Source organism: Symphalangus syndactylus, chromosome 2 (genome assembly GCF_028878055.3).
Source record: "Symphalangus syndactylus isolate Jambi chromosome 2, NHGRI_mSymSyn1-v2.1_pri, whole genome shotgun sequence".
Classification (NCBI taxonomy): Eukaryota; Metazoa; Chordata; class Mammalia; order Primates; family Hylobatidae; genus Symphalangus; species Symphalangus syndactylus.
In genome coordinates, this window is record NC_072424.2 from 21,712,633 (window position 1) to 21,734,630 (window position 21,998).

The window sequence follows — 21,998 nt, forward strand, 5'->3', positions numbered from 1 at the left end:
TTGACCTCCAGGCTCTTGGCAGGGCTACTTGGTGGTTAAGCAGACCGGCTCTGAGTGACTCCTGGCTCTGCCCCTTCTAGCCCCAAGACTTCCAGCAGGTGACTTGACCTCACCACCCCCAATGTCCCCATCTGGAATAGAGGCCAACATAAGTGTGGACTTCTTAGAGGGAGAACTGTGAAAACTAAGTGAGCATACGTGTTGGTCCATTTTTGTGTTGCTATAAAGAAATAGCTGAGACTAGACGATTCATAAAGAAAAGAAGTGTAAATGGCTCACGGTGCTGCAGGCTGTACAGAAAGCAAGGCATTGGCATTTGCCTGGCTTCTGGTGAGGCCTCAAGAAGCTTACAATTATGGTGAAGGCAAATGGGAAGCAGGCATGACACATGGTAGGACCAAGAGCAAGAGAGAGCAGAGGAGGAGTCAGTGAACTGAGAACTCACTCATTACCAAGGGGATGGTGCTAAGCCATTTATGAGGGACCTGTCCCCATGACTCAAACACCTCCCACCAGGTCCCACCTCCAACATTGGGAGTCACATTTCAACATGAGATTTGGAGGGGACAAACATCCAAACTATGTCAGCATATTTATACATGAAGTGTAAATGATAGCAACTGTTATTTTTTTTCCTGGGAAAGCAATTTTACTTAGAGTTGATTTTTAAAAATTAAGTTGGGTGATGGGTACCTGAGGGATCCTTATAGCATTCTCTCTGCTTTTCTGGATGCTTGACATTTTTCACAATAAAACATTTTAGAAACAAGTAATGGAAATCTAAGATATTAGTTTTGTTGAGAAAACAGATATATTGTGGAATAGAACGCAAAATGTACATGCAACTTTAATTTTTACCTATTTATTTATTTTTTTGCTGGTTGGTCCATAAGTTCATTGTCTTTATTTGAAAAATCCTCATGGAAAATTGTTGTTTGATTTAGCTCTCAGCAGCCTGATCCTGAACTCTGAGGAAGCACACCTTCCTTTGAGCTACCTGATCTTTCTTCTGAGCAAGGGACATTTTGGGACAGTTTCACCACCGTCACCCATTACTAGTTCTTCTTTCTTCTTCCTTCTCTCTTCTTCCTTTTCTTCTTCTCCTTCTCCTCCTTCCCCTCCTCCTTCTTCTTCCTATTCCTCTTCGTCTTCCTCTCATTTTTCTTCTCCTTCTTCTTCTTGTTCATGTTCTTCCTCTTCCTCCTCCTCCTTCTTCCTTCCTCTTTCTTTATCTTGCTCTGTCACTCACGTTGGAGTGCAGTGGTACAATCTCAGCTCACTGCAACCTCGACCTCCGAGGCTAAAGCGATCCTCCCACCTCAGCCTCTCAAGTAGCTTGGATGACAGGCACACGCCACCACGCTCGGCTAATTTTTAGTTTCTGTAGAGACGAGGTCTCCCTATGTTGCCCAGCCTGGTGTCAAACTCCTGGGCTCAAGCAATCCTCCCGCTTGGCCTCCCAGAGTGCTGGGATTACAGGTGTCAGCCATGGCGCCCAGCCCCTCTCTTTATTTAAACTTCTTTCTTGGGTTTCTTCCCATAGACTGGATTCTGTTGCATAGCAGCATTACTCTCTTCTACACCTCCTCCATGCCTGGAGTTACGCTGTTTTCTATGTATTGAGAGAATTGATTTTTGGAAGCATCTTCATCTTCTTCTGTTAGGAAATGCATATAATCCACGACATTCTGACCGATGATGTGCTTTTGATGCACTTCTGCATTAAATTCCTTGTTTTCAAAATTATAACCAGGGAATCATTGGGTACCATGAGAAGTAGACAAGCCTCCATCTGCAGCTCCCTTCAAGGCCCCCCAAGACTTTATTGCCAGAGGTAGTTTTGGCAAGGCCTGCATCCAAATAGCAGGGGAAGGCACCAGGCTGACCATAAGTGCTTTCTACATTGTATTCATCACCAGTCACCTCCACTTGGCCTTCATAGATCTTGCCCATGCCAGACCTACTGAGAAGCCTGCAGGCCAGCAGCAGGCCAGGACAATGTGCCACAGCATAATTTGTCAGGCCAACCTTCACACCATGTTTTGGTAGCTCATGAGCATAAGGTACACAAACTATCATATCCCCTTCCATACAGGCATAAGCAATGTGACAAACACTCTCTGTGTTAATTACGTGAGCGATCATCCTGTATTTGGGCATGTTGTACTTATTTTTATCCTGTATCACCAAGCATTTCCAAGCACAGTAATCCATTTTACCCTCTTGTCTTCTAAATTTCACTTTGTATCTCTTAAAGCAGGCCTTATTCTTGACAACTTTAACAGACCCCATCCTGCAGAACAGAGACCTGCATCCTTGGCTAGACAAAGAGCCCACAACTTTTAAATAAAGCACAAGATTTGAAAGAAACAAAATAGCCTAAAGCAGCCCAAGAGAATCCACCTCCAGGCAAGGTTGCTCCTGGTCTCACTGGACCTTTGATTTTCTCATCTTAAAAACTTGGGAATAGTGATGTTTCCCTCTCAGTGCCGCTACATGATTCAAGCGAGAGGAGAGATGTGAGGGTGCTTTGTGAACTGTAATTCTGTCTTCTAATTTGATAATTTGTTCATTCATTCAACACGTTTCTTGAGGCCCTGCCATGTGCCAGGTGCTGCGCTAGGAGCTGGGGACACTGCTGCACACAGATGAAGGATGACAGACACACGTGTTCTTGAGCTCAGAATGCCGTGGGGCAAATTCTTCCTCTGCCACTTTCTCCTTAGGTCACAACAGCTGGGTACCTAATCTCCGGGCCTCAGTTTCCTTACCTGTAAAATGGGGGACTTAACAATATAGTTCTCTCATCTGCATGGTCATGAAGATTAATGGGACAATGGATGTGGGGTTCCCAGAGCAATGCCCAGCACATAGCAGGTGCTTGATAAATATTCATTCTCACCACTGCTGGTAGGAAGAGCCCAGCAAGTGAGGAACGCTCACCATAAACAGATTCGCAAAATGACTTTAAAGTCATTTAAAGTCATTCGGCACTGGGTTGTGGGCTGGAGAAGGGGAAAGTCATTTTTCTCTATAACGTGAAACCCTTGGCTCTTATAAAAGTGCCGTGGAGAAATGGGGTGGCATAATATGATATGGAACCACAGGTTGGGCGGGAAGGGTCCCTCTCAGGAGCTGCCCTTCAAGGTGAATCAGTGGGATGACACAAGGCAGGAGAGCAGACAGCAGGGGGTGAGGAAGGGAGAGGAGCTGGGTCTGCTCTGCAGACAAGGAGATTGAGGCCCAGGGACAAGTGACTGGTCCCAGCTCCCACAGGGCTCCCACAGTGATATGGTTTGGCTGTGTCCCCGCCCAAATCTCATCTTGAATTGTAGCTCCCACAGGGCTCCCACAGTGATATGGTTTGGCTGTGTCCCCGCCCAAATCTCATCTTGAATTGTAGCTCCCACAATTCCCACATGTCCTGAGAAGGACCCAGTGGGAGGTAATTGAATCAGGAGGGCAGGTCTTTCCCATGCTGTTCTCGTGTAGTGAATATGTCTCATGAAATCTGATGGTTTTATAAAGAGGAGTTCCCTTGCACAAGCTCTCTCTCTTTGCCCACTGCCATCCATGTAAGATGTGACTTGCTCCTTCTTACTGGCTGCCATGATTGTGAAGCCTCCCCAGCCATGTGGAACTGTGAGTCCATCAAACCTCTTTTTCTTCCCAGTCTCGGGCATGTCTTTGTCAGCAGTGTGAAAATGGACTAACACATCCAGTGACCCAAAGATAGACAATATTTGGGCTCACTCTTGCAGAAGTCACTGAGAAAAGTGCTGGTTTCCCTGAGAAGTGTAGCAATGAGGATGGTGACTTACGTGTACATCCCTAACTCTGGTGTTTTTGGAGACCTGTGCAAGCATTGCTCTTGGACACTGCTGTTGAAGCGCTCAGCCCTCTGGCTCAGATAACACCCTTATTCTAGGTCATTGGTCTCCTTCTCCTCAGCTGTATGCTGCCTGCACCTCTCCTCCAGGCAAATACTGTGACCATGGGCTTGCTACCAGGAAGAACACAACTGTGCAGACATGCCCCAGTGAGTCATCACCAAGTAATCACAGCTAGCACAAGCTATCTTCTGCTTTGTATTTTGCAGAAGAGGCCAACGAGGGTCAAGGGTTAAGCTGGGCTGGGAGTCAGGGGGCTGGAGTTTGACCCTAGCTCTGTCACTAATTGTGTGAATTTGAACAAGAGGTTTAGTATCTCTGAGCCCATGTTTCCACTCCATTATTTATTTATTTTTATTATTTATTTATTTTTTATTTTTTTGAGATGGAGTTTTGCTCTTGTTGCCCAGGCTGGAGTGCAGTGGTGCAATCTCGGCTTACTACAACCTCCACTTCCCAGGTTTAAGCAATTCTCCTGCCTCAGCCTCCCAAATAGCTGAGATTACAGGCATGCACCACCATGCCCAGTTAATTTTTGTATTTTTAGTAGAGAAGGGGTTTCACCATGTTGGCCAAGCTGGTCTCAAACTCCTGACCTCAAGTGATCTGCCCGTCTCGGCCTCCCCAAGTGCTGCGATTACAGGCATGAGCCACCACGCCCAGCCTCCATTATTTATTTACTGGACCATTTATTCATTCCATCCACAAACATTAACTGAGTACCTACTGCAAGCCAGGCACTGGGCTGTGGGCTGGAGAAGGGGAAAGTCATTTTTTTCTATAACGTGAAACCCTTGGCTCTCATAGTGTCTGGTGAGTTGCAGCCCTTGTGAAAACTCTCCTGGTCACGTGATCATGCCAGTTTCTCTTCTCTAAACCTTTGTCTCAGTTTGCATCGTCCTCCTTGAGATGTGGCTTCCGGAATGTCCTGTCTTATTAATGAACTGGCAGCTCTGCAGGGCGGGTTCATTAATAAGTTTGAGCAGTTCTGAGAATGTGGCTGCGAGACTAACCATAAACGAGCCATTGCTATTTGAAATACTTACAAAAAATATTTGGATAATCTTCCATTACCTGAGAAGGCATTTCTAAAGTTTACATTGCAGTCCTGAGTGATGGTAATATTTGGAGCAATAATTTCCTCTGGCCCTTGAATTTTTGCCTGAAAGAGTTGCTCAGCAGCTCACATTGTACATGTGAAGGTTGTTTTGGAATGTTAATGGAGAGGCCGATTCACACCAGATGGACTGGAAGACCAGGGAGGTGGGGAGGATGTATACACTGGCCACCATGATTCAGCTGTAAGGCTGGCTTTTTAAAATGCACTGACAGTTGGAGGTCAAGGAGGCTGACATTTGCTGAGGTTTTCTCTGCAAGTTTTTATGTTGCTTTAGCAAATCTGAATCTTGGTCCTGTTATAAATTAGTCTCTTTTATGATATTCAGGACAACATTCTGGTGGCATATCCTAAAGTCCAAAGCAGATTTGATGGGCAGTGTCCTATGTCAAAGTTCAGATATTAACTCATATCAGTGTTTCTTAAGCTTAACAAAAACATAAAAAAAAAAATTAAAATGGAAAAAGCTACTCATATCTTCTGTGTGTCTTTATCAGCCAAGAAAATCTTGCCTGGATCCATTCTGTAATTTATAATATACAAGGAAATGGCATTTTTGTGTTCCAAATATATAAATTAAATAAGTCATATTAACAGCGGTATATATAGGCTGACTCTAAATGGAATGTTTTACATATGTTATCTCCCATAATTATGTTACCTATCATTACTGGGCCCTTTTGACAGGTGAAGAAACAGACCCAGAGAGGTATGTCCCAGGTCCCCTGAGGTGGGCAGGGAGCAGCTGAGCCCACTTGAACCCTGGTCCAGCTGACCCCATGCTCTCTGTCTGCTTCCTCCTGTTGTACTTTTCTCATTCTTGGTCCTGATGCATCCCCCAGGGCTCACTGCCCTTAGCGTCTGGTCCATCAACAATTATCCTCAGTTTCTTCTGAGCTGGGGGCCAGAGGACTCAGCTGCCTCCCCTACCCACGCTGTGCAGCATGTCTAGCCCTTTCCACAGTTGGCAGTTATTGCAGGTGACAGAGTGCCCTGGCTGTCTGGTGCAGTTAGCTGGGCCTGCCTCTGGACTCTGACTTCTATTTGCATGAATGGATGTGGTCGGGGTTTGTTTGGGGGCTGAAGAGCAGAGAGGGAGTCTGTTGGCAGGGAAGCGTCTGTGGGGCTGTGGGTGAACGGGATCCCGGAGAGGATGAGAAATGCCTGAAGCTGAGGGGGCTGTTTTCCATCAATGTTTTGCTCTCTGCTCCAGGCACCATCCTAGGGTCTGGGGGCTCTAAATGTGGACATGGCTGGTCCCACTTTGGAGAGCTGGCAGCTAGAGGGGGAGGTGGGTGACCTGAAGCTAGAGAGACCTGAGTTCTAAGGTTTAGTCTCAGCACTGCAGCTTCTGAGCTCAGTGACCTTTCTGTATCTCAGTTTGGTCATCTGTACAATGGGGTTAACAATACTACTGACCTTGGAGTTGTGATAAGTGCTAAGATAGGAGTGCATGGGGGGTTGGGCACAGAGAAGAGAGGAGGGGCCTCATGTGATCTTGGAAGGCTAGGTGGTATCCTGGAGGAAGTGCCATCCAAGCTGAGGCCTGTAGGAAGAGATAGGGTTGGTTACCTGGCAAAACTAGAGGAGAATCGGCTTCCGGTGGAGGCATTGGCTCTTTGGGGACCTCAGGGCAGGCCCTTGAAGCTGGAGTGACCAGCAGGAAGGGAACTAGAAGGTGATGACTTGGCTCTGGGCTGGGCCACTTTTTAGGACTTGAATATCCAGCTGAGATGTGTAACATTCTCTCCACCAGCTACAACAGTCTACAGCCTGTGAAAGGTGTGGAGGGTGGAGAAGAGATGGTACAGAGGGCACTGCAGTGTACCAACAGAGAGCACTGTGAGGAGGAGTCTTTGGAGGGGAGCTTGAGGGAACTTGGTACAGGGCAACCTCCCAGGAGTCTGGGCGTGCCCTGAGACAGCTGGGGCTGTGGAAAGGCATGAGCCCTGGGGGTCAGCAGAATGTCTGTGTGCTGGGCTGCGTTCCCGCCTCACTTACTGATTCAGCCAGTCCAGTGTCAAGGATTTAAGTGCCTGCCATGTACCAGGCGCTGTTCTAGACACAGAGATGCAGAACTGGCAACACAGTCCACGAACTTGCCCTCCGGGGACTTACTTCCCAGTGGGGGCGAGGCAGCAGTTTTAGATAGAGTGTTCTGGGAGGAGCAAGCCACGTGATTGATTCTCTTGAAGGATGTGTCCTGGGGAGTGACCCCCCAGGTGGGGCCTGTGTGTGTTTGGGCTTTTGGGGGAACGGGAGAGTGGAAGGAGCTGAGGTCACTGAGGCATCAGGAGGCCAATTTGTCTAGGACCTGGTAGCAGGAGAATGACATGCTCTCACTCTGGCTGCTATTGGGGAAGAAGACTCCAGGGAGGAAGGTGGGAACCCTTCCTTGATGTGGCGTGCTGAGCCTTGAACCCCAGCCTTGCTGCTGATGGCCAGAGGATGCCTGAACAGGTGCCTCAGCCTTTGAATGCTTCCGTTTCCTCTCCTGCAAAACCGCAAGGGCCACCATGAGAACTAGGTGAGACCACAACAGCCCCTTGCTGGCGGGCTGGATCGTGTGCTCAGCAGGGCTCGTCGTAATTAGCATGATGAGCATGAAGGCCATGAGGGCAAATCCCAGGCAGAGTGTGCGCTGCCTTTCATGCTCCCCTGCAAATCAAAAGTGTTCTGCTCTCTGCCCCCAGCACTGGGGCCTGCATGTCACCTCCCATCCTTCTCACGCACCCTCATGTCACTGTGGCTGGGAGCCCTGTGAGGGCACGTGGTGCCCAAGGCCCTTCCACAGCAGGAGGCAGATGCACAGGGGCTACAGGTTTCTGCTGCTTCTGACAGGCTGTCAAGGCCAATGTCCTGATGCCCTGGTCTGATGGGGAGGAATGAGTGCCTTGAGGACACTGAGGAAGGGCCCCCTGGCCAGCACGGGTATGCAGGGAAGCCTTCCTGGAGTTGGGCAGTCCATGCTGAGAAGGAGAAGTTCTCAGGTTGCTGGTGGTGGTGAGACGAGGGGATGGGTGATCCAGGCATCAAGCACATTTTCATGTCTTTGAAATACCAGCATAAGAGAAGCAGGGGTGGGTGAGAGGGATTGAAGAATCAGAGCGGCTGCAGCTGGAGCTGGAGCAGGGTGGGGACAGACCAGATCACAAAGCCTGGACTGAAGGGGTGAGACGGGAGGGCGGGGGAGCTGTGGGCAGGCTGTGGCAGGCACGCAGGCAGGGAGGGCCCTCGGGGGCCATCAGTGACTTAATGATTTTTACCATGTGCTAGATCCCAAGCTAAGCATGTTACATGCATAGTCTCATCTAATCTTCAGTTTTATGAATTGGGTTCTCCTGTTATACCCATTTCGCAGATGAGAATATTGAGCTCAGGTAGGTTAAATAACTTGACTGTGGTTTCATACACAGCCAGGAACTGTCCATTTGGGATTTTTAATGCAGGCAGACAGAAGACAAGTTTTGTGTTTTGAACTTTGTGTTTTGAACAAGTTTTGTGTTTTGAACATCACCTTCTGGTCTCCGGGCTCTCGCAGCAGCTCTCTGCCCATTCCGTCATCCATAATGGGGTTGTACGATGAAGCCTCCCCTAGGTGATCTTTGGGGAATGCTACCCATCTCTGGAAGTGAGGGATGCTGGTGGTTACAGCTGGGTGGGAATCCCAGCTCCGCGACTCACCTGCTGGGTGTGATATTGTAACCCTGCCGATCCTCAGTTTCCTTGTCTGCAAAATGTTAGTTATAGGGAGGAAAGGAGATAGAGGTAAAGCACCAGGCAGGTAGCACAGTGCCAGGCACCCGGAAAGGACCCAGTGACGGTGCTCCTTGGATTCCTATTACTGCCGTCGTTTGCCAAGACAGGGTGGTGACACCGTGGACCCAGGGGGTGCCTGGCCAGGCCCACACAGGTGCCCGCGGCGCGTGTGTGTGGAGGAGCTGGGGACAGGGAGTATGAATCATTCACCACTGAAGCCTTGCATTATTAATATCGTTATTCTCAGACTTCTAAGGAGGGCCCAGCTGGATCCCATATATGGAAGGCGCGACTCAGCCTCCGCGGCAAGCACCTCCCTGGGTCCGGAGTTGCCATGGAGTCCCGCAGGCGGCCTGGAGGCGATGCCCCGAGCTCGGCCCCCGGGCAGGTCCTTGGTCTGCGGCCTGGGTCCTGCCCGCGCCGGGGTCCACTCAGCCCGCTTTGCGCCGGCCCTGGGCCGCTCCCCTGGGACCCTGGGGGACAGACAGAAGCTGGTGGGGACTGGCGCGGGCGTCCTCGGGAGAGCGCGGGGCGCGCTGGGCTTGCTGAAGGGCTCCGGGCCTGGCCATTCGGTGCCTTCCAAAGAGCGGACGCGCCGCGGGGCCCCGAGGGCCTGAAATCCGCTCCCGCAGGGCAGCCCCGGGCGCGCCACCACCCCCGCCTCGATCGACTGCGGGGCGACCGCTCGGTCCCGAAGCCGGGAGAGGAGAGGCCGGGCCTCGGCGGGCCGCTCTGGGCGGGCGGGGAGCGCAGCTCCGGGGCCGGGCAGTTCCCCGCGCCCGCTTCCCCCGACCTTTCCCGGCCGGCCCGAGCTCGGAGGGGCGGGGCGCCAGGCGGGCCGGGGCGGGGCCCGGGGAGGAGCCGTGGCTGCGGCGGCGGCCGCGTCAGAGCAGCGCTCCCGCTGCCCGGCGGCTCAGACACGGCCCGAGCGCCGCCGCGGACGCGGACAGAGACCCGCACGGGCACGGGCGCTGCGGAGGAGGCTCCCCTCGCGGTCCGGGGCTGCGCGACCATGGCGGACAAGGAGGCCGGCGGCAGCGACGGGCCCCGAGGTGAGCGCAGGCTGATGGTCCTGCGGCCGCGGCTGGCGGGGCAAGGAGGGAGGAGGCGCGCTTGGCCCCGCGCCCTGCACCCCCTCGCGCGCCGTGGAAAAGTGGGGACGCCCGCGCTGCATCCAGTTCTGGCGGGCGGGGCCGGGGTCAGCAGCGGCGGGGCCGGGGGCCGGTGGACCGGAGGCGGCCCGCAGGTCACATGTTCTGCGCCCGGCCAGGGTGCGGATTCCGCGGCGGGGACTGCAGCCCCCGCTGAGGCGCCTGGTTGGTCCCTGCCTCGGGTGGCGCCTCCTGCGGGGCTGGTCGCGCGTGCGGGTGAGGACCGCCCCGCGTGTGCAGCCCCCGCGCGATGGGCTGCGGAGGCCGGCGCTGGCCGGGTAAAGGGCCCGCCGCCGGGTGGCCGGGTGGCCCCAGCGGCTAATTTTCGTGACTCAGCGAGGCAGGAGTGGGAGCCTGGGGGAAATCGGAGATTTGGACCTGTTCCCTCGCCCCATCCCACCCCGGCCGGACGCTCGCGCCAGGAGTGGGGGCTGCAGCTGCGGCCGAAGGGCTTCTCGCCCACCTCCCCGCCCATCCCCAGGGAATCACTGGGCTGGGGAAGGGTGAAGCGGCGGGGGTTCGATGGTCCCCTCCTTGCGGGGGGCAGGGGGTGGCACCCAGTGCGGAGGACAGACGCTCGCATTTTGCAGATGTGCTAGGGCCGCTTTCTTTGGGGAGCATGATTAAGGCTCCGAAGGGTGGGGGAGCCGGAGAGGACGGGGAAGGGGGTTGCGGGAAGAGGAGGAGCAGGTTTCGGAGCCCAGGGCTGTAAATCAAGGCTTCTCCTACGGAGGGCTCGGCTGGCCAGGATTCCAGTCTTCCTGTGGGTCCCAAGTGGGGAAAGTTGGGCGCATGGAGGCGCCGCGCGTCCCTGACCTGCAGGGCCTCGGCGGGAGCGGCCGCCGGGGACAGGAGTGCGGCCCAGGCAGCTTTCCCGGGAGTGACAGGCAAGCTGCCTGCGAGGATGAGATTAAAATGCCAGGATGCACGGGAGATTCAGCCACGAAACGGTCGCTCGGCTCTGCGGGGCCCCAAAAGCTGGAGAAACTGAGTCCAGTGGCAGCACAGCCACCATCTGCGCTGCATTCCCTGTCTTGCTGTCGGGCCATCGGCCCCCACCCTCTGCTGCACTCCAAGCCGTACCTGCCCCCACCCCAGCCCATTGTTCCTGCGGATCAGGGAGGTGCCTCCCCACGCGGCACTGCAGTGGTGGGGGAGTGCAGGGTGGGGGGTGGGGGATCCTGACAGGGCTCACTCCAGGGAGAGGCAGCGGAGAGCCCAGGCCGTCCCCAAACACACACCCAATCTGTCCCCGCCTGTACTCTTCCTCAGCTGGCGAACGCAGGCAATGGACTGGCAGCTGTCTTTGTCTGAACATCACTCAGCAACTGGATTGACTTTTTTTTTTTTTTTTTTTTTTTTTTTTACTTTTTTCCTTTAAGTCAGAAAATAAAATTTTTTTTAGGATGATAAGTAGGGGCGTTGAATTGCTAAAGCCTGAGAATTAGTGAGCCAGTTTCTTGCTTCTCATGCTGGGATAGAGTGGGTGATGATACCAAATGCAAGGTTGGGCATAGGATTTGTCAAATCAGAAGTGGGCAGGAATGTGTACCTACTCCCCACACCCTTCCCAACACTGTTTTGTCTTGTAAATCAAATTCAGCACCCCTGTCCTAACACACACACACACACACACACACACACACACACACACACACGGTGCTGGGAGAAATCCCGTCCAGGATGGGGACACCCATACCTGGTATGCCAAGCCACCTGCCACCACTCTTCTGGGTTTGTTTTGGAGTATTTGTTTCTTCATTTCCAGGCATCTCCAGCTCAAGGTGGCCAGTGAGAATTCCAGGTGCATGGACTTAGGACAGAGACCAACCTGAAGAGCGGGCTGTCCCTGACAGCTCACTGTGCCTCTGGGCATCTCTCCCTTTATCTGTAAAATGGAGGATGAGAATAGTATTGCATATGAGCAGAGTTGGCTTGCCCGTGGCCCCTACACCTATTTCTAAGATTTCTTCATTGCTGGGAAAAGAGCGTGCATTATTTTATTGTTTTAAAGCCTCACAACAAGCCTGTTACCAGCATTCTCCCCTTCCTGGGTGGGAAATCTGGATACAGGTTGAGTGACCTATCCAAGGTCACACATCTGGGAAGTGTTGTTTGGGACCCAGGCCATCTGATTCCAGGGCACCAACCTGTGCGTACAGCCTTTATGCATGTGTGCAGTGGTTACCACTCTATTAAGGACATAAAAATGGTTGTGCTTCATGGGAAGGCTTTCCAGAATGCTTTTGGTACAAAAGAATGGGTGCCACAGATATCACACTGTTGGAATTTGTGAGCGTGGGAGTCCTGGGTTGGGGAGGGGTTTGCTGGTGAGTAGGTGGTGTCAGAAAGGCTGGCCATGAAATCTTCTCCAACAATTGCAGTTGGGGTGGGGTGGGGAGTGGGCAGAGGTGCGTGCCAATGAAACAAGAATGGCAAAATGTGGTAGTTGGGTGATGGAGAGTAGCGGTTCATTACTATTCTGCTTACTTTGTGTATGTTTCCAAATTTTCTTAATAAGATGTTTAAATTACTTAATTTATAAAATCTGAAGGGCCACACTCGAGGGTCTGGGTGTTGAACAGCAAAATTTGACATGACCTTCAATCCTGCCCCCTCCCCCATGACCTGAGTGGGTTGACACATGGAGCCCTAGAAGGGTGAGATGACTTGGGGGTGGACAGAGTGGTTCGGACAGGGATGGCTCCTATGGTGACCAAGTCAGGGCTAGGCATGGGGAGTGGAAACCAAGTCATTTTTTCCAGGGTGGGGGCTTGAGGAGAGGGATGGTGGGCAGGCAGTTTTGCCTGGGTTGAGGGTATCTCTTGAGGCCTGGCATTGGGCTTTGGAGATGCCATCCTAGAGGCTCATCTTAATAAAAATAAACATTTTAAACATTGACCTTTATTGAGGACTTAGTGTGTGCTGAAACCTGGGAATATTGAGTTATCTCATTTAGCCCTGACCACGTTTGTTGTTGAATGAATGACTATGAAGGACACCCTGTTATTCCCATTTCACAGAGGAAAAAGCTGACAGTCCTAGCAGCACACAGCTGGAAGGGGGCCTAGGTAAGGACCTAGGCCATGGGATGCAGGCCCCAGGTGGTCAAGCTGAACAGCCTCTCCTGGCATGTGCCTGGCGTGTCATAGGCCCTCAGGGACTTGTGTTGAGTAGGCCTGCAGCTAATAGAGAGTGGCTGCCCTACTTCCTACAGCCACCAAGCTGTAGATGATAGTGACAGGGCGCTGGTTATAGCCCCCAAAGGAATTAAGCAAAGGTCAGGGTGATGCTCTGGGCATTGCCAGTTAGGGTTCTGGCCGTGGGATCCACTTCCGTGTCAACACCTGCTGCTGCAACTTGTCTGCCGCCTTGGTGGTCCCCACATGCCCTCTGTGTATGTCCCTACACAGTGTCTTGTGTTTCCCAGAGCCCTGTGATCGCGTTTGGCCCTTGACACATGCAGTTCTCCCTGCCTGGGACATCCTCTCTTTGTTTAGCAAACTCCTACTTATCCTTCAAAACTCAGTTAAGGTATCACCTCTCAGGAAGCCTTTCTGGGCTCATCCATCGGGATGAGATCTGCCTGTGTGGTCCCAAAGCCTTTGGTACTTAATGGTTGATAATTCCAAGTAGTGTTTGTTGAGCCCCTACGATGTGCCAGCTTTGTATGCCTGTATCTCATTGACTTCTCCAGCAACCCTATGAGGCTGGTATTATTATTACCCCATTTTGCTGATAAGGCAGTTGAGGGCTTTGAAAAACTTGCTAGCTTGCCCAACCAGTGAATGCTGGAGTTGGGATATGAGTCAGCCATGGAGCCTAAAATCTTGGGCTGTTTCTCTCAATGCCCTTTCTTCCGAGAAAGGCATGGACTATGTCTTTCATTTCCTTTTTTTTTTTTACTAAGGACACTAGTAGGTGTTCAATAAATGTCTTACTTTTTGTTGAGTATCAGTCAGCAAGACATGAGGGAACACAGCAGAGGGCAATGACATCTACATCTTGCCCACTCCGCAGTGGCACTCCTGGAAATGTGGATGCTCAGGAGGGCGCCAAGCTGGAGGGGAGTCAGGCAGGGCTTGGACAATCTCAGAAGAGAAGCTGCTTTGATTCCAATAAGGCCTGGAGTGACGACTCAATCTTGTGGGGGCGAAATGCTCTCTTTTCATATAAATAGGCCTCTTTGGTAAGGGAGAAAGCATCTTTATTACTGCTGTGCATAATTAGAACAGAGGGGAGGAATCAGGGGCTTTTAATGAATGAGCAGCGTGTGGCAGGGAATGAGTGAGCGCCTGCCACTGCGGGCGCCCCCAGGCCTGGGCATCCCCAGGAGTGAGCAGGGCCAGCGAGGAGATGATCAAGGAAGCACAGGCAGTGCTCAGAATTGAAACCCGCCCCAGTGAAGTGGGCCCTGCTGATCCTTGCTGCGTTCCTGTCATTGCAAATGACTCCCAGGCTGCAGCTTTGCAGATGCTGCTCTGAGCTCTGCCAGGACCACCCCTCTTCTTCCAGCCTTGACCGTGACCTGGCAGCCGCAGATGTCCTGCGGGGCTGGCAGCTGCTCCATGGCACCCCGTCTGGGCAATCCTGAGCTGCAGAGTTTGCGCCTTGATTTTAGTCCCCTTATTTTTAGGGTGGCCATATGTCCTGGTTTGCTGGAATAGTTCTAGTTTATGCCTCTTGTCCTAGTGAAATTAGTAATAGTGATATCTTTCACCTTCTAAGTATCTCAGTTTGGAGGTGAATTATGTGGTTGTACTCCTTATCTTTGTCTTCTCAGCCATCTGGGCCTCAAGAGGGACGAGGGAGGCAGTAGGGTGTGCAGTTAAACCTGGGCTTTGGTCTCAGATGCTTGTAACATCTGGGTTGAACATTGCTGCATCTGTTTCTTCTGCTGTAGACAAGGACGATTAATAATCTCTGCTCTACTGGGGTGCTGTGAGAATGAAATGGGAGAGTATTTGTAAAGAGCTTAGGTATGAGCCTGGTACATAGAGGGCTCTCAGTAACTTCCAGTCATTTTATTATCATTGTTAGGTTGATTTGGAAAGTGTAGTGGTTAAATGTGAGATCCGGGGCCAGACCGCCTGGGTTCAAATCCGCGCTGTGTCATTGACCTGCTCTGTGACCCTGGCAAGTTACTTAACCCCATAAAGGCTCAGTTTTTCTCATCTGTAAAGTGTGGATTATAACAGTCTCTTCTTCATATGGTCTTTGTGAGGATTAAATGAGTTTTTATATGAAAAGCACTTAGAGTAGAGCCGGGCATGAAGTAGACATTGAATTAATATGAGCAATTATTATTGGCTGTTATTGTTATTATGAATAAATGTCCCAAGTTACATTCTTGTAGGCAGGAGGAATTATCCAGTACATTTGTTTCCTATTGCTGTTGTAAAACTTACCACAAATTTAATGGCTGAAAACCATACAAGTTTATTATCTTACATTTCTGGAAGTCAGGAATAAGTCCAATGAGTCTCCCTGGGCTAAAACCAAGGTGTTGGCAGAACTGTATTCCTTCTGGAGGCTCTAGGGGAGAATCCATTTCATTGCCTTTTCAAAATTCTTAAGGTGACCTGCATTCCTTGGCTCGTGGCCCCTTCCTCCATCTTCCAAGCCCATCACTCCAACCCCTGCTTTCATTGCCGCATCCCTTCTCTGACTCTGCCCCTCCTCCTCCCATTCCCTTTCTAAGGACACTTGTATGAGGACCTCTTATTAGGCCTACTTGCATAATCATTTCCCTATCTCAAGATCCTTAATTTAATCACATCTGCTGACTCCCTTTTCCCATGGGAGATAACATATTCATCAGTTCCAGGGGGCTATTATCGAGCCTCTCATAGCCAGAAAGATTGGAGTCTTGCCTAGGTTTGGGGGTGTTGGAGAGTCTTCTGTGTCCCTCAGGAGCTGTCTGAAGTTTGGAAATGACTCCTCCTCCATGTTGTACATTAGGTCAGGTTCCTCGTGCACCTGCTGAAGGTTGCCCTCCCTGGAGTTTGGATTATGGATCAACCCTTGACTTCTATTCAATCTCAGTAGGGTTCTTAGAGACACTGTTAGTTTTAGGGCTGATTTAGCCCCTTCTGAGGGGCCCATGACTCATTGAGATCTGAATAAAAAGGTTTATTGGCTCCCAAGCAGGGAAAATAATCAATGCATTAAACAAGTTATTGAAATGTCTATAAAATGTCACATTATATTTGCTTTTACTATGTAGCAAACCACCCCAAAGTTTAATGGGTTAAAACAATAGTCTTTTTAAAAAATTTTATTTTAAGACAAGGTGTTCCTCTGTGACCCAGGCTGGAGAGCAGTGGCATGATCTTGGCTCATGTAACCTCTGCTTCCTGGGCTGAAATGATCCTCCCACCTCAGCTTTGTGGGTAGCTGGGACTAAAGGTGCACATCTCCATGCCTGGCTTTTTTTTTTTTTTTTAGTAGGGACAAGGTCTCACTATGTTGCCCAGGCTGGTCTCAAACTCCTGGGCTCAAGCAACCCTCCTGCCTCAGCCTCCCAAAGTGCTGAGATTACAGGTATGAGCCACAATAGTCATTTTATGTGCTTATGATTCTCTGGGCAGGTCTCTGTTGGGTGGTTGTTTTGGTGGTCTTCCCTGTGGTCACTTATGTGACTGCAACACTCTGATGGCTCAACTAGTCTGGGCAGTCCAAGATGACCTCGCTCACAGGTCTGGGGGCTGGTGCTGGCAGTTGGCTGGGCTTCGTTCTCCACGTGGTCTTTTATCCTCCAAGAGGCAAGCTCGGGCTTCTTTATGTGGTGGCCTCAGGGCAGCAAGAGGATGAGAGGGGAAGCTGCAAGGCCTCTTGAGGCCTTCCTGGGAAGTCCAGTAAAATCACTTCTGCTGTATTCCTGGTGGTCACAGCAAGTCTTGAAGCCAGCTTAGATAGAAGGGATGGAGAAATTGCCTTCACCTCTTAGTGAGAGGACCTGCAAAGACTATGTGGCTATTTTTAATCTAACAGAGTTGGCTTGGCAAAAATGTTAAAACTACAAACTTTAGAAACCTATATTATGCTTTAAAACAACTTGTAGGTTAGATCTCACTTCTTAAGACTTTCTACAACTGCCCAATGATTGTCTGACACTTACAATTATTTCTTTGTTGTGCTAGAACATGTGTTTCTGTAAGTGATAAATGAAGAATGATGTTGGTATTCAGAAAAGTTGTGTTGGCACATTCTCAATTTTTCCCAGTATGTTTGCACTTTGATAGATCGGGATGCACTTTTTTCTTTTTTTCTTTTTTTTTTTTTCGAGACGGAGTCTTGCTCTGTTGCCCAGGCTGGAGTGCAGTGGCTTGATCTCGGCTCACTACAAACTCCGCCTCCTGGGTTCATGCCATTCTCCTGCCTCAGCCTCCCAAGTAGCTGGGATTACACGCGCCTGCCACTAGGCCTGACTAATTTTTTGTATTTTTAGTAGAGATGGAGTCTCACCATGTTAGCCAGGATGGTCTCAATCTCCTGACCTTGTGATCTGCCTGCCTCGGCCTCCCAAAATGCTGGGATTATAGGCATGAGCTACTGTGCCCGGCCCAGGATGCACTTTTTTCATGATTAAAGGCTAATATATGAGAAAAGCAAAAAAAAAAAAAAAAAAAAAAAAAGCTGAAAATCTGTAGATGCAACTTCCTTTAGTGTAAGTCAGGGCTGTTTTAGTATTGTTCCATGCCCTTAAGCTCTGTGGGCAGCTGAGAGGGCAGATGAAGGAGCTGCGAAGACGTTGTTGTCCCTATAAGAAAATGATGGGTGTGCGTGTGTGGGTGACACCCTGGATGGGTTTTGCATTTTTTTTTTTTTTTTTTTTTTTTTAGACATAGTCTTGCTCTGTTGCCCAGGCTGGAGTATAGTGGCATGATCTCGGCTCACTGCAGCCTCCACCACTTGAGTTCAAGTGATTCTTGTGCCTCAGCTTCCCGAGTAGCTGGGACTACAGGTGTGTGCCACCATGCCCAGCTAATTTTTGTATTTTTAGTAGAGACAGAGTTTCACCATGTTGGCCAGGCTGGTCTCGAACTCCTGACTTCAAGTGATCTGCCTGTCTTGGTTTCCCAAAGCTCTGGGATTACAGGTGTGAACCACTGTGCCCTGTTGGGTTTTGCATTTTGATGAGAATGGCCTCCTAAGAAGTGAGTGCCCCGTTACTGTTTTTGGAAAGGTTCCAGTAGCAAGGTTCCACAGGTGTGGAGTGATGTACACCGACCTTGTTTTCCTCATGAATCCTGTTATTTTTAGTGTATGGGTTTGTAGAATGTGAAGATTTGTAGGAAAATATGCTGCATTACAGTGGAAATGCTTGAACAGATGCTCCTTGACTTACAATAGGGTTACATCCCTATAAACCCATAAAAACGTTGAAAATATCATAAGTTGAGTCATCCTAAGTTGAGGACTGTCTGTATTTATATTTGATGTGGGGTGAATGTTCATTTAAAAAATATTTGCACCGGGCGCGGTGGCTCAAGCCTGTAATCCCAGCACTTTGGGAGGCTGAGGCGGGCGGATCACAAGGTCAGGAGATCCAGACCATCCTGGCTCACATAGTGAAACCCCGTCTCTACTAAAAATACAAAATATTAGCCGGGCGTGATGGCGGGCGCCTGTAGTCCCAGCTACGCGGGAGGCTGAGGCAGGAGAATGGCGTGAACCCGGGAGGCGGAGCTTGCAGTGAGCCGAGATCGTGCCACTGCACTCCAGCCAGGGCGACAGAGCAAGACTCCGTCTCAAAAAAAAAAAAAAAAAAATTTGCTCTGATATGGGGTGGAGCCTCAAATAACAGCCAATAGGAAGAGCCTACAGTCACTTCCTATTCAGTCATTTGAACTTTTGAGACTGCTTTGCTTCCCAGATGTTTGCATGCTTAGTGGGTAGTTTTGTCAGTTATGTTCAGAATTTTAATGTCAGAAAACAGAGACTCCAGGAGTAAGTTCTGTAGGATGGAGCTCCTGTTTCATCGACTCGCTTAGCACCCAAGATCTCAGAGGGAAATGGATTATGCCAGTGCCCTTTGCTTCCTATAAACTGACAATTAAATGATGTCCCTTGGGGCTTCCTGTGTTTTGTAAATCAGACCTCGTGGTCTTACTGGTTTCTCTGTGATGAGGAACAGTGGTTCCTGTACCCAGGCGGCTGGTTCTGTTTGGGATAGGGAAGCTGTAGGTATTCGGGCTCCAGCCTGCTGCCTCTGAGGCCTCAGGCTGGCCCCTTTTTGCTTGTCTCCCAGGTTTCCTTGGGCTGAAGGCTAAACTCCTCTGGCCACTTACTTCCTTTTCTTTCCTTTTGTCATTGTCCCTTAGGGGCCATCTCCACTGGCTGGGATGAGAAACTGTTTACAGCACAACCATCAGGCAGGAGTCTGTTCCTAAAGGACAGATGAAAGTTTCAGAAAACAACTGCTTGTAGTCAGTCCACGTGGCTGCTGGCCCCATTTGAAGGGATGATGGTTATCAGTTCGGGTGGTGGTTTCCCTGGGCCAGCAGTTAGAAAACAGAGCTCATGGATACATCCACAGCTATATGGGACCAGGTTGTCTAATGTCTGGACTGGGCCCACCCTCTCATTTTACAGATGGGGAAACTGAGATCAGGGAGGGGAAGAGACTACCCCAGGACACTAGGCAAAGCCAGGCTCAGACTCCAGGTCTGCCAACTCCCTCTGCATGCTTTCCAGCTGAACTCCGCAATGGCTACAGAATCCTCCAGCAGTCCCGCCAGCCACTCCTGGTCACTCAGAGACGGCACAAGGATCCAAACCTCTTTGCCATTAACAAATTCATGACTTGTCCCTCCAGCAGGAGTTACATTTTAAAAAAATATTTGAAGAATGCTTAACTCGAAGGAATGAAGTGCCAAGTCAAATTGCTGTGAATAAAACACTCTGCAATGGCGGAGCCGCAGGCCCAGCTTTTCTTTTCTAGTTTCTTGTGTGTTCCCTCACTTGACAGTGGTGGTTGCCCATCTTTTTGTGCCTTGGCTCTTGGCAGAATGTCTGTTTTTAAAGGGTTTTGATTAGGGATTTTGGTTGCAGGTAAGTAAACCTTCTCTGGCTAGAGGAAGCCAAAAAGGTAACTTTACAGTGAGGATCCAGGGATGGTTCCTGGAACTTAAACCTGCTGCTAGGTCTAGGAGGGGAAAGTGTTGGGAACATGGCAGTTTTCTTTCCCTCTGTCTCTTTCTTTGTTTCTTTCTTTCTTTTTTTTTTTTTTTTTTTTGAGACGGAGTCTCACTCTGTCACCCAGGCTGGAGTGCAGTAAGGCGATCTTGGCTCACTGCAGCCTCCACCTCCCGGGTTCAAATGATTCTCCTGTCTCAGCCTCTGGAGTAGCTGCAATTACAGGCATGCACCACCATGCCCAGCTAATTTTGTATTTTTAGTAGAGACAGGGTTTCATCATGTTGGCCAGGCTGGTCTCGACCTCCTGACCTCAAATGATCTGCCTACCTTGGCCTCCCAAAGTGCTGGGATTACAGGCATTAGCCACCACCCCTGGCCCTGTCTCTTACTTCTGCTTTGCTCTGCATGTCACCCACCCCTCCTCTCTGCAGGACCACTTTAGGTGCTTCCCATCTTTAGGGCAAATGTGGCCCCCCACAATGACCCCCATGTTGAAATGAAAAGTTCTGATACACAAGAGGTCTGATGTCTGTCTGTTTTTCTTTCTTTTCCAAGTCCAGATTCCCAGAGGAGGCTGCAAGATTCAGGTATGATCAGGACTTGACCCAGAAACAGTCAGCCCTGGCCAGAAGAAGGGTTACCTTGCTGAGAGAGGGGGAGTTAGGGGGCACAATATCTGGTGGTCAGAGAGTAATTGTCTCCCACAAATAGTTAACAGTACAGGTATCTGAAGTAAGCCCTGTGCAGTAAAGAATTTCTAGGTGAGGGCTGTACATGAATGGAGAAGAAAGAGACTACCTGTTAGAAATTTTGCTCTTTTGTTCTTTCTTACAGAAAATTACTTTCTCCCAAGTAAGTGTTTCATGCTGCATGGGGTAACTGACCACTGGGTCCCTTGCATGAGAATAATGCACAGACCCTTGGTGTGTTCTTCTGGTGTGTGATGGGCTGTAGTCAGTCCACGTGGCCACTGACCCCATTTGAAGGGACCGTGGTCATCAGGTCTGGCAGTGGCTTCCCTGGGGCCGGCAGTTAGAGAGCAGCAGAAGGGGTGCATCATTCATCTGAGTCACTTGCTTCACTTTCCCCTCCTAGACCCGGCAGCTGGTTTAAGTTCTGGGCACCATCCCTGGATCCTCACTGTAAAGGTACCTTTTTGGCTTCCTCCGGCCAGAGAAGGTTTACTTACCTGCAGGCAAAATCCCTTTTAAAACAGACATTCTGCCAAGAGCCAAGGCACAGAAAGATGGGCAACCAACATGGTCAGGGGCCAGTTCTGCCTAAGCACAAGGACCAACTCTGGGGCCCTCCAGGGGAGGCCAACTGTCCAGCCATGGAGGATGTAGCATTGACTGAGTCCACAAGGGCCCACGCAGCAGAACCCTGGAACAGACCATGGGAACGGGCTGCTCAGAGAAGCTGGCGCACGCCTGGGAGCACACTGATTCCTCCCTGACCCAGCTCCTCAGCTTCTCCCCCAGGAAACGTTGGGAGGGTGGGAACCATGTTTGACCTGGTCTGGGAAAGCCAGGAGGGCCCGGTTCCTTCATAGCCAGGTTCCTAGGCTCTACAGAGGCCCTTGAAAGGCCCTTATCCCACAGCCTCTGTCTGTCTGTGTCAGACCAGCTATGGCGAGATGCTTTCGAAGATATTTTTGACCTTCCATCCTTTGGCATCAGCCTCTGGTAGTCTTGGCCAGCAAAGCTGCTAGAACAGGTTGGGGGTGGGCACAGCTGGGGAAGCAGTCACCTAGGGCCAGGCAGTCCCAGAGAAGAGACCCCAGCAGATGGAATGGGGCGTGAGGGACCCCAGGCCTCCTTTGTGGGCAGTAAGACAGAGTGGAATAAGACAATACTTGGTTCAGATCCTGGTGCCACCTCTTACTAGCTGAGTGGCCTCAGTCAAGTCATTTAGCCTCTCTGGGCCTCAATTAAGTAT

At 50.5% G+C, this 21,998-nt stretch overlaps 2 protein-coding genes and 1 pseudogene across 3 annotated transcripts in view; 1 reads left to right on the forward strand and 2 right to left on the reverse strand.

Moving 5' to 3' along the window:
- ENO4 (enolase 4) overlaps positions 1–21,998 on the reverse strand; it is a 412,386-nt gene that overhangs the window by 238,773 nt on the left and 151,615 nt on the right. The gene's annotated exons all lie outside the window — the stretch shown is intronic.
- Positions 1–21,998, forward strand: part of HSPA12A (heat shock protein family A (Hsp70) member 12A) — a 180,873-nt gene that overhangs the window by 97,928 nt on the left and 60,947 nt on the right. Inside the window, exon 1 of one of the 2 annotated variants that reach the window (XM_055247917.2) lies at positions 8,991–9,818. The exons of the other annotated variant lie outside the window; for it this stretch is intronic. Coding sequence (XP_055103892.2) covers positions 9,101–9,818 — 718 coding nt within the window. The 5' untranslated portion in view covers positions 8,991–9,100. Of the gene's footprint in view, positions 1–8,990; positions 9,819–21,998 lie in introns of those variants that run through there. 2 annotated transcript variants of the gene reach the window in all.
- Positions 575–3,677, reverse strand: LOC129465689 (large ribosomal subunit protein uL18-like; annotated as a pseudogene).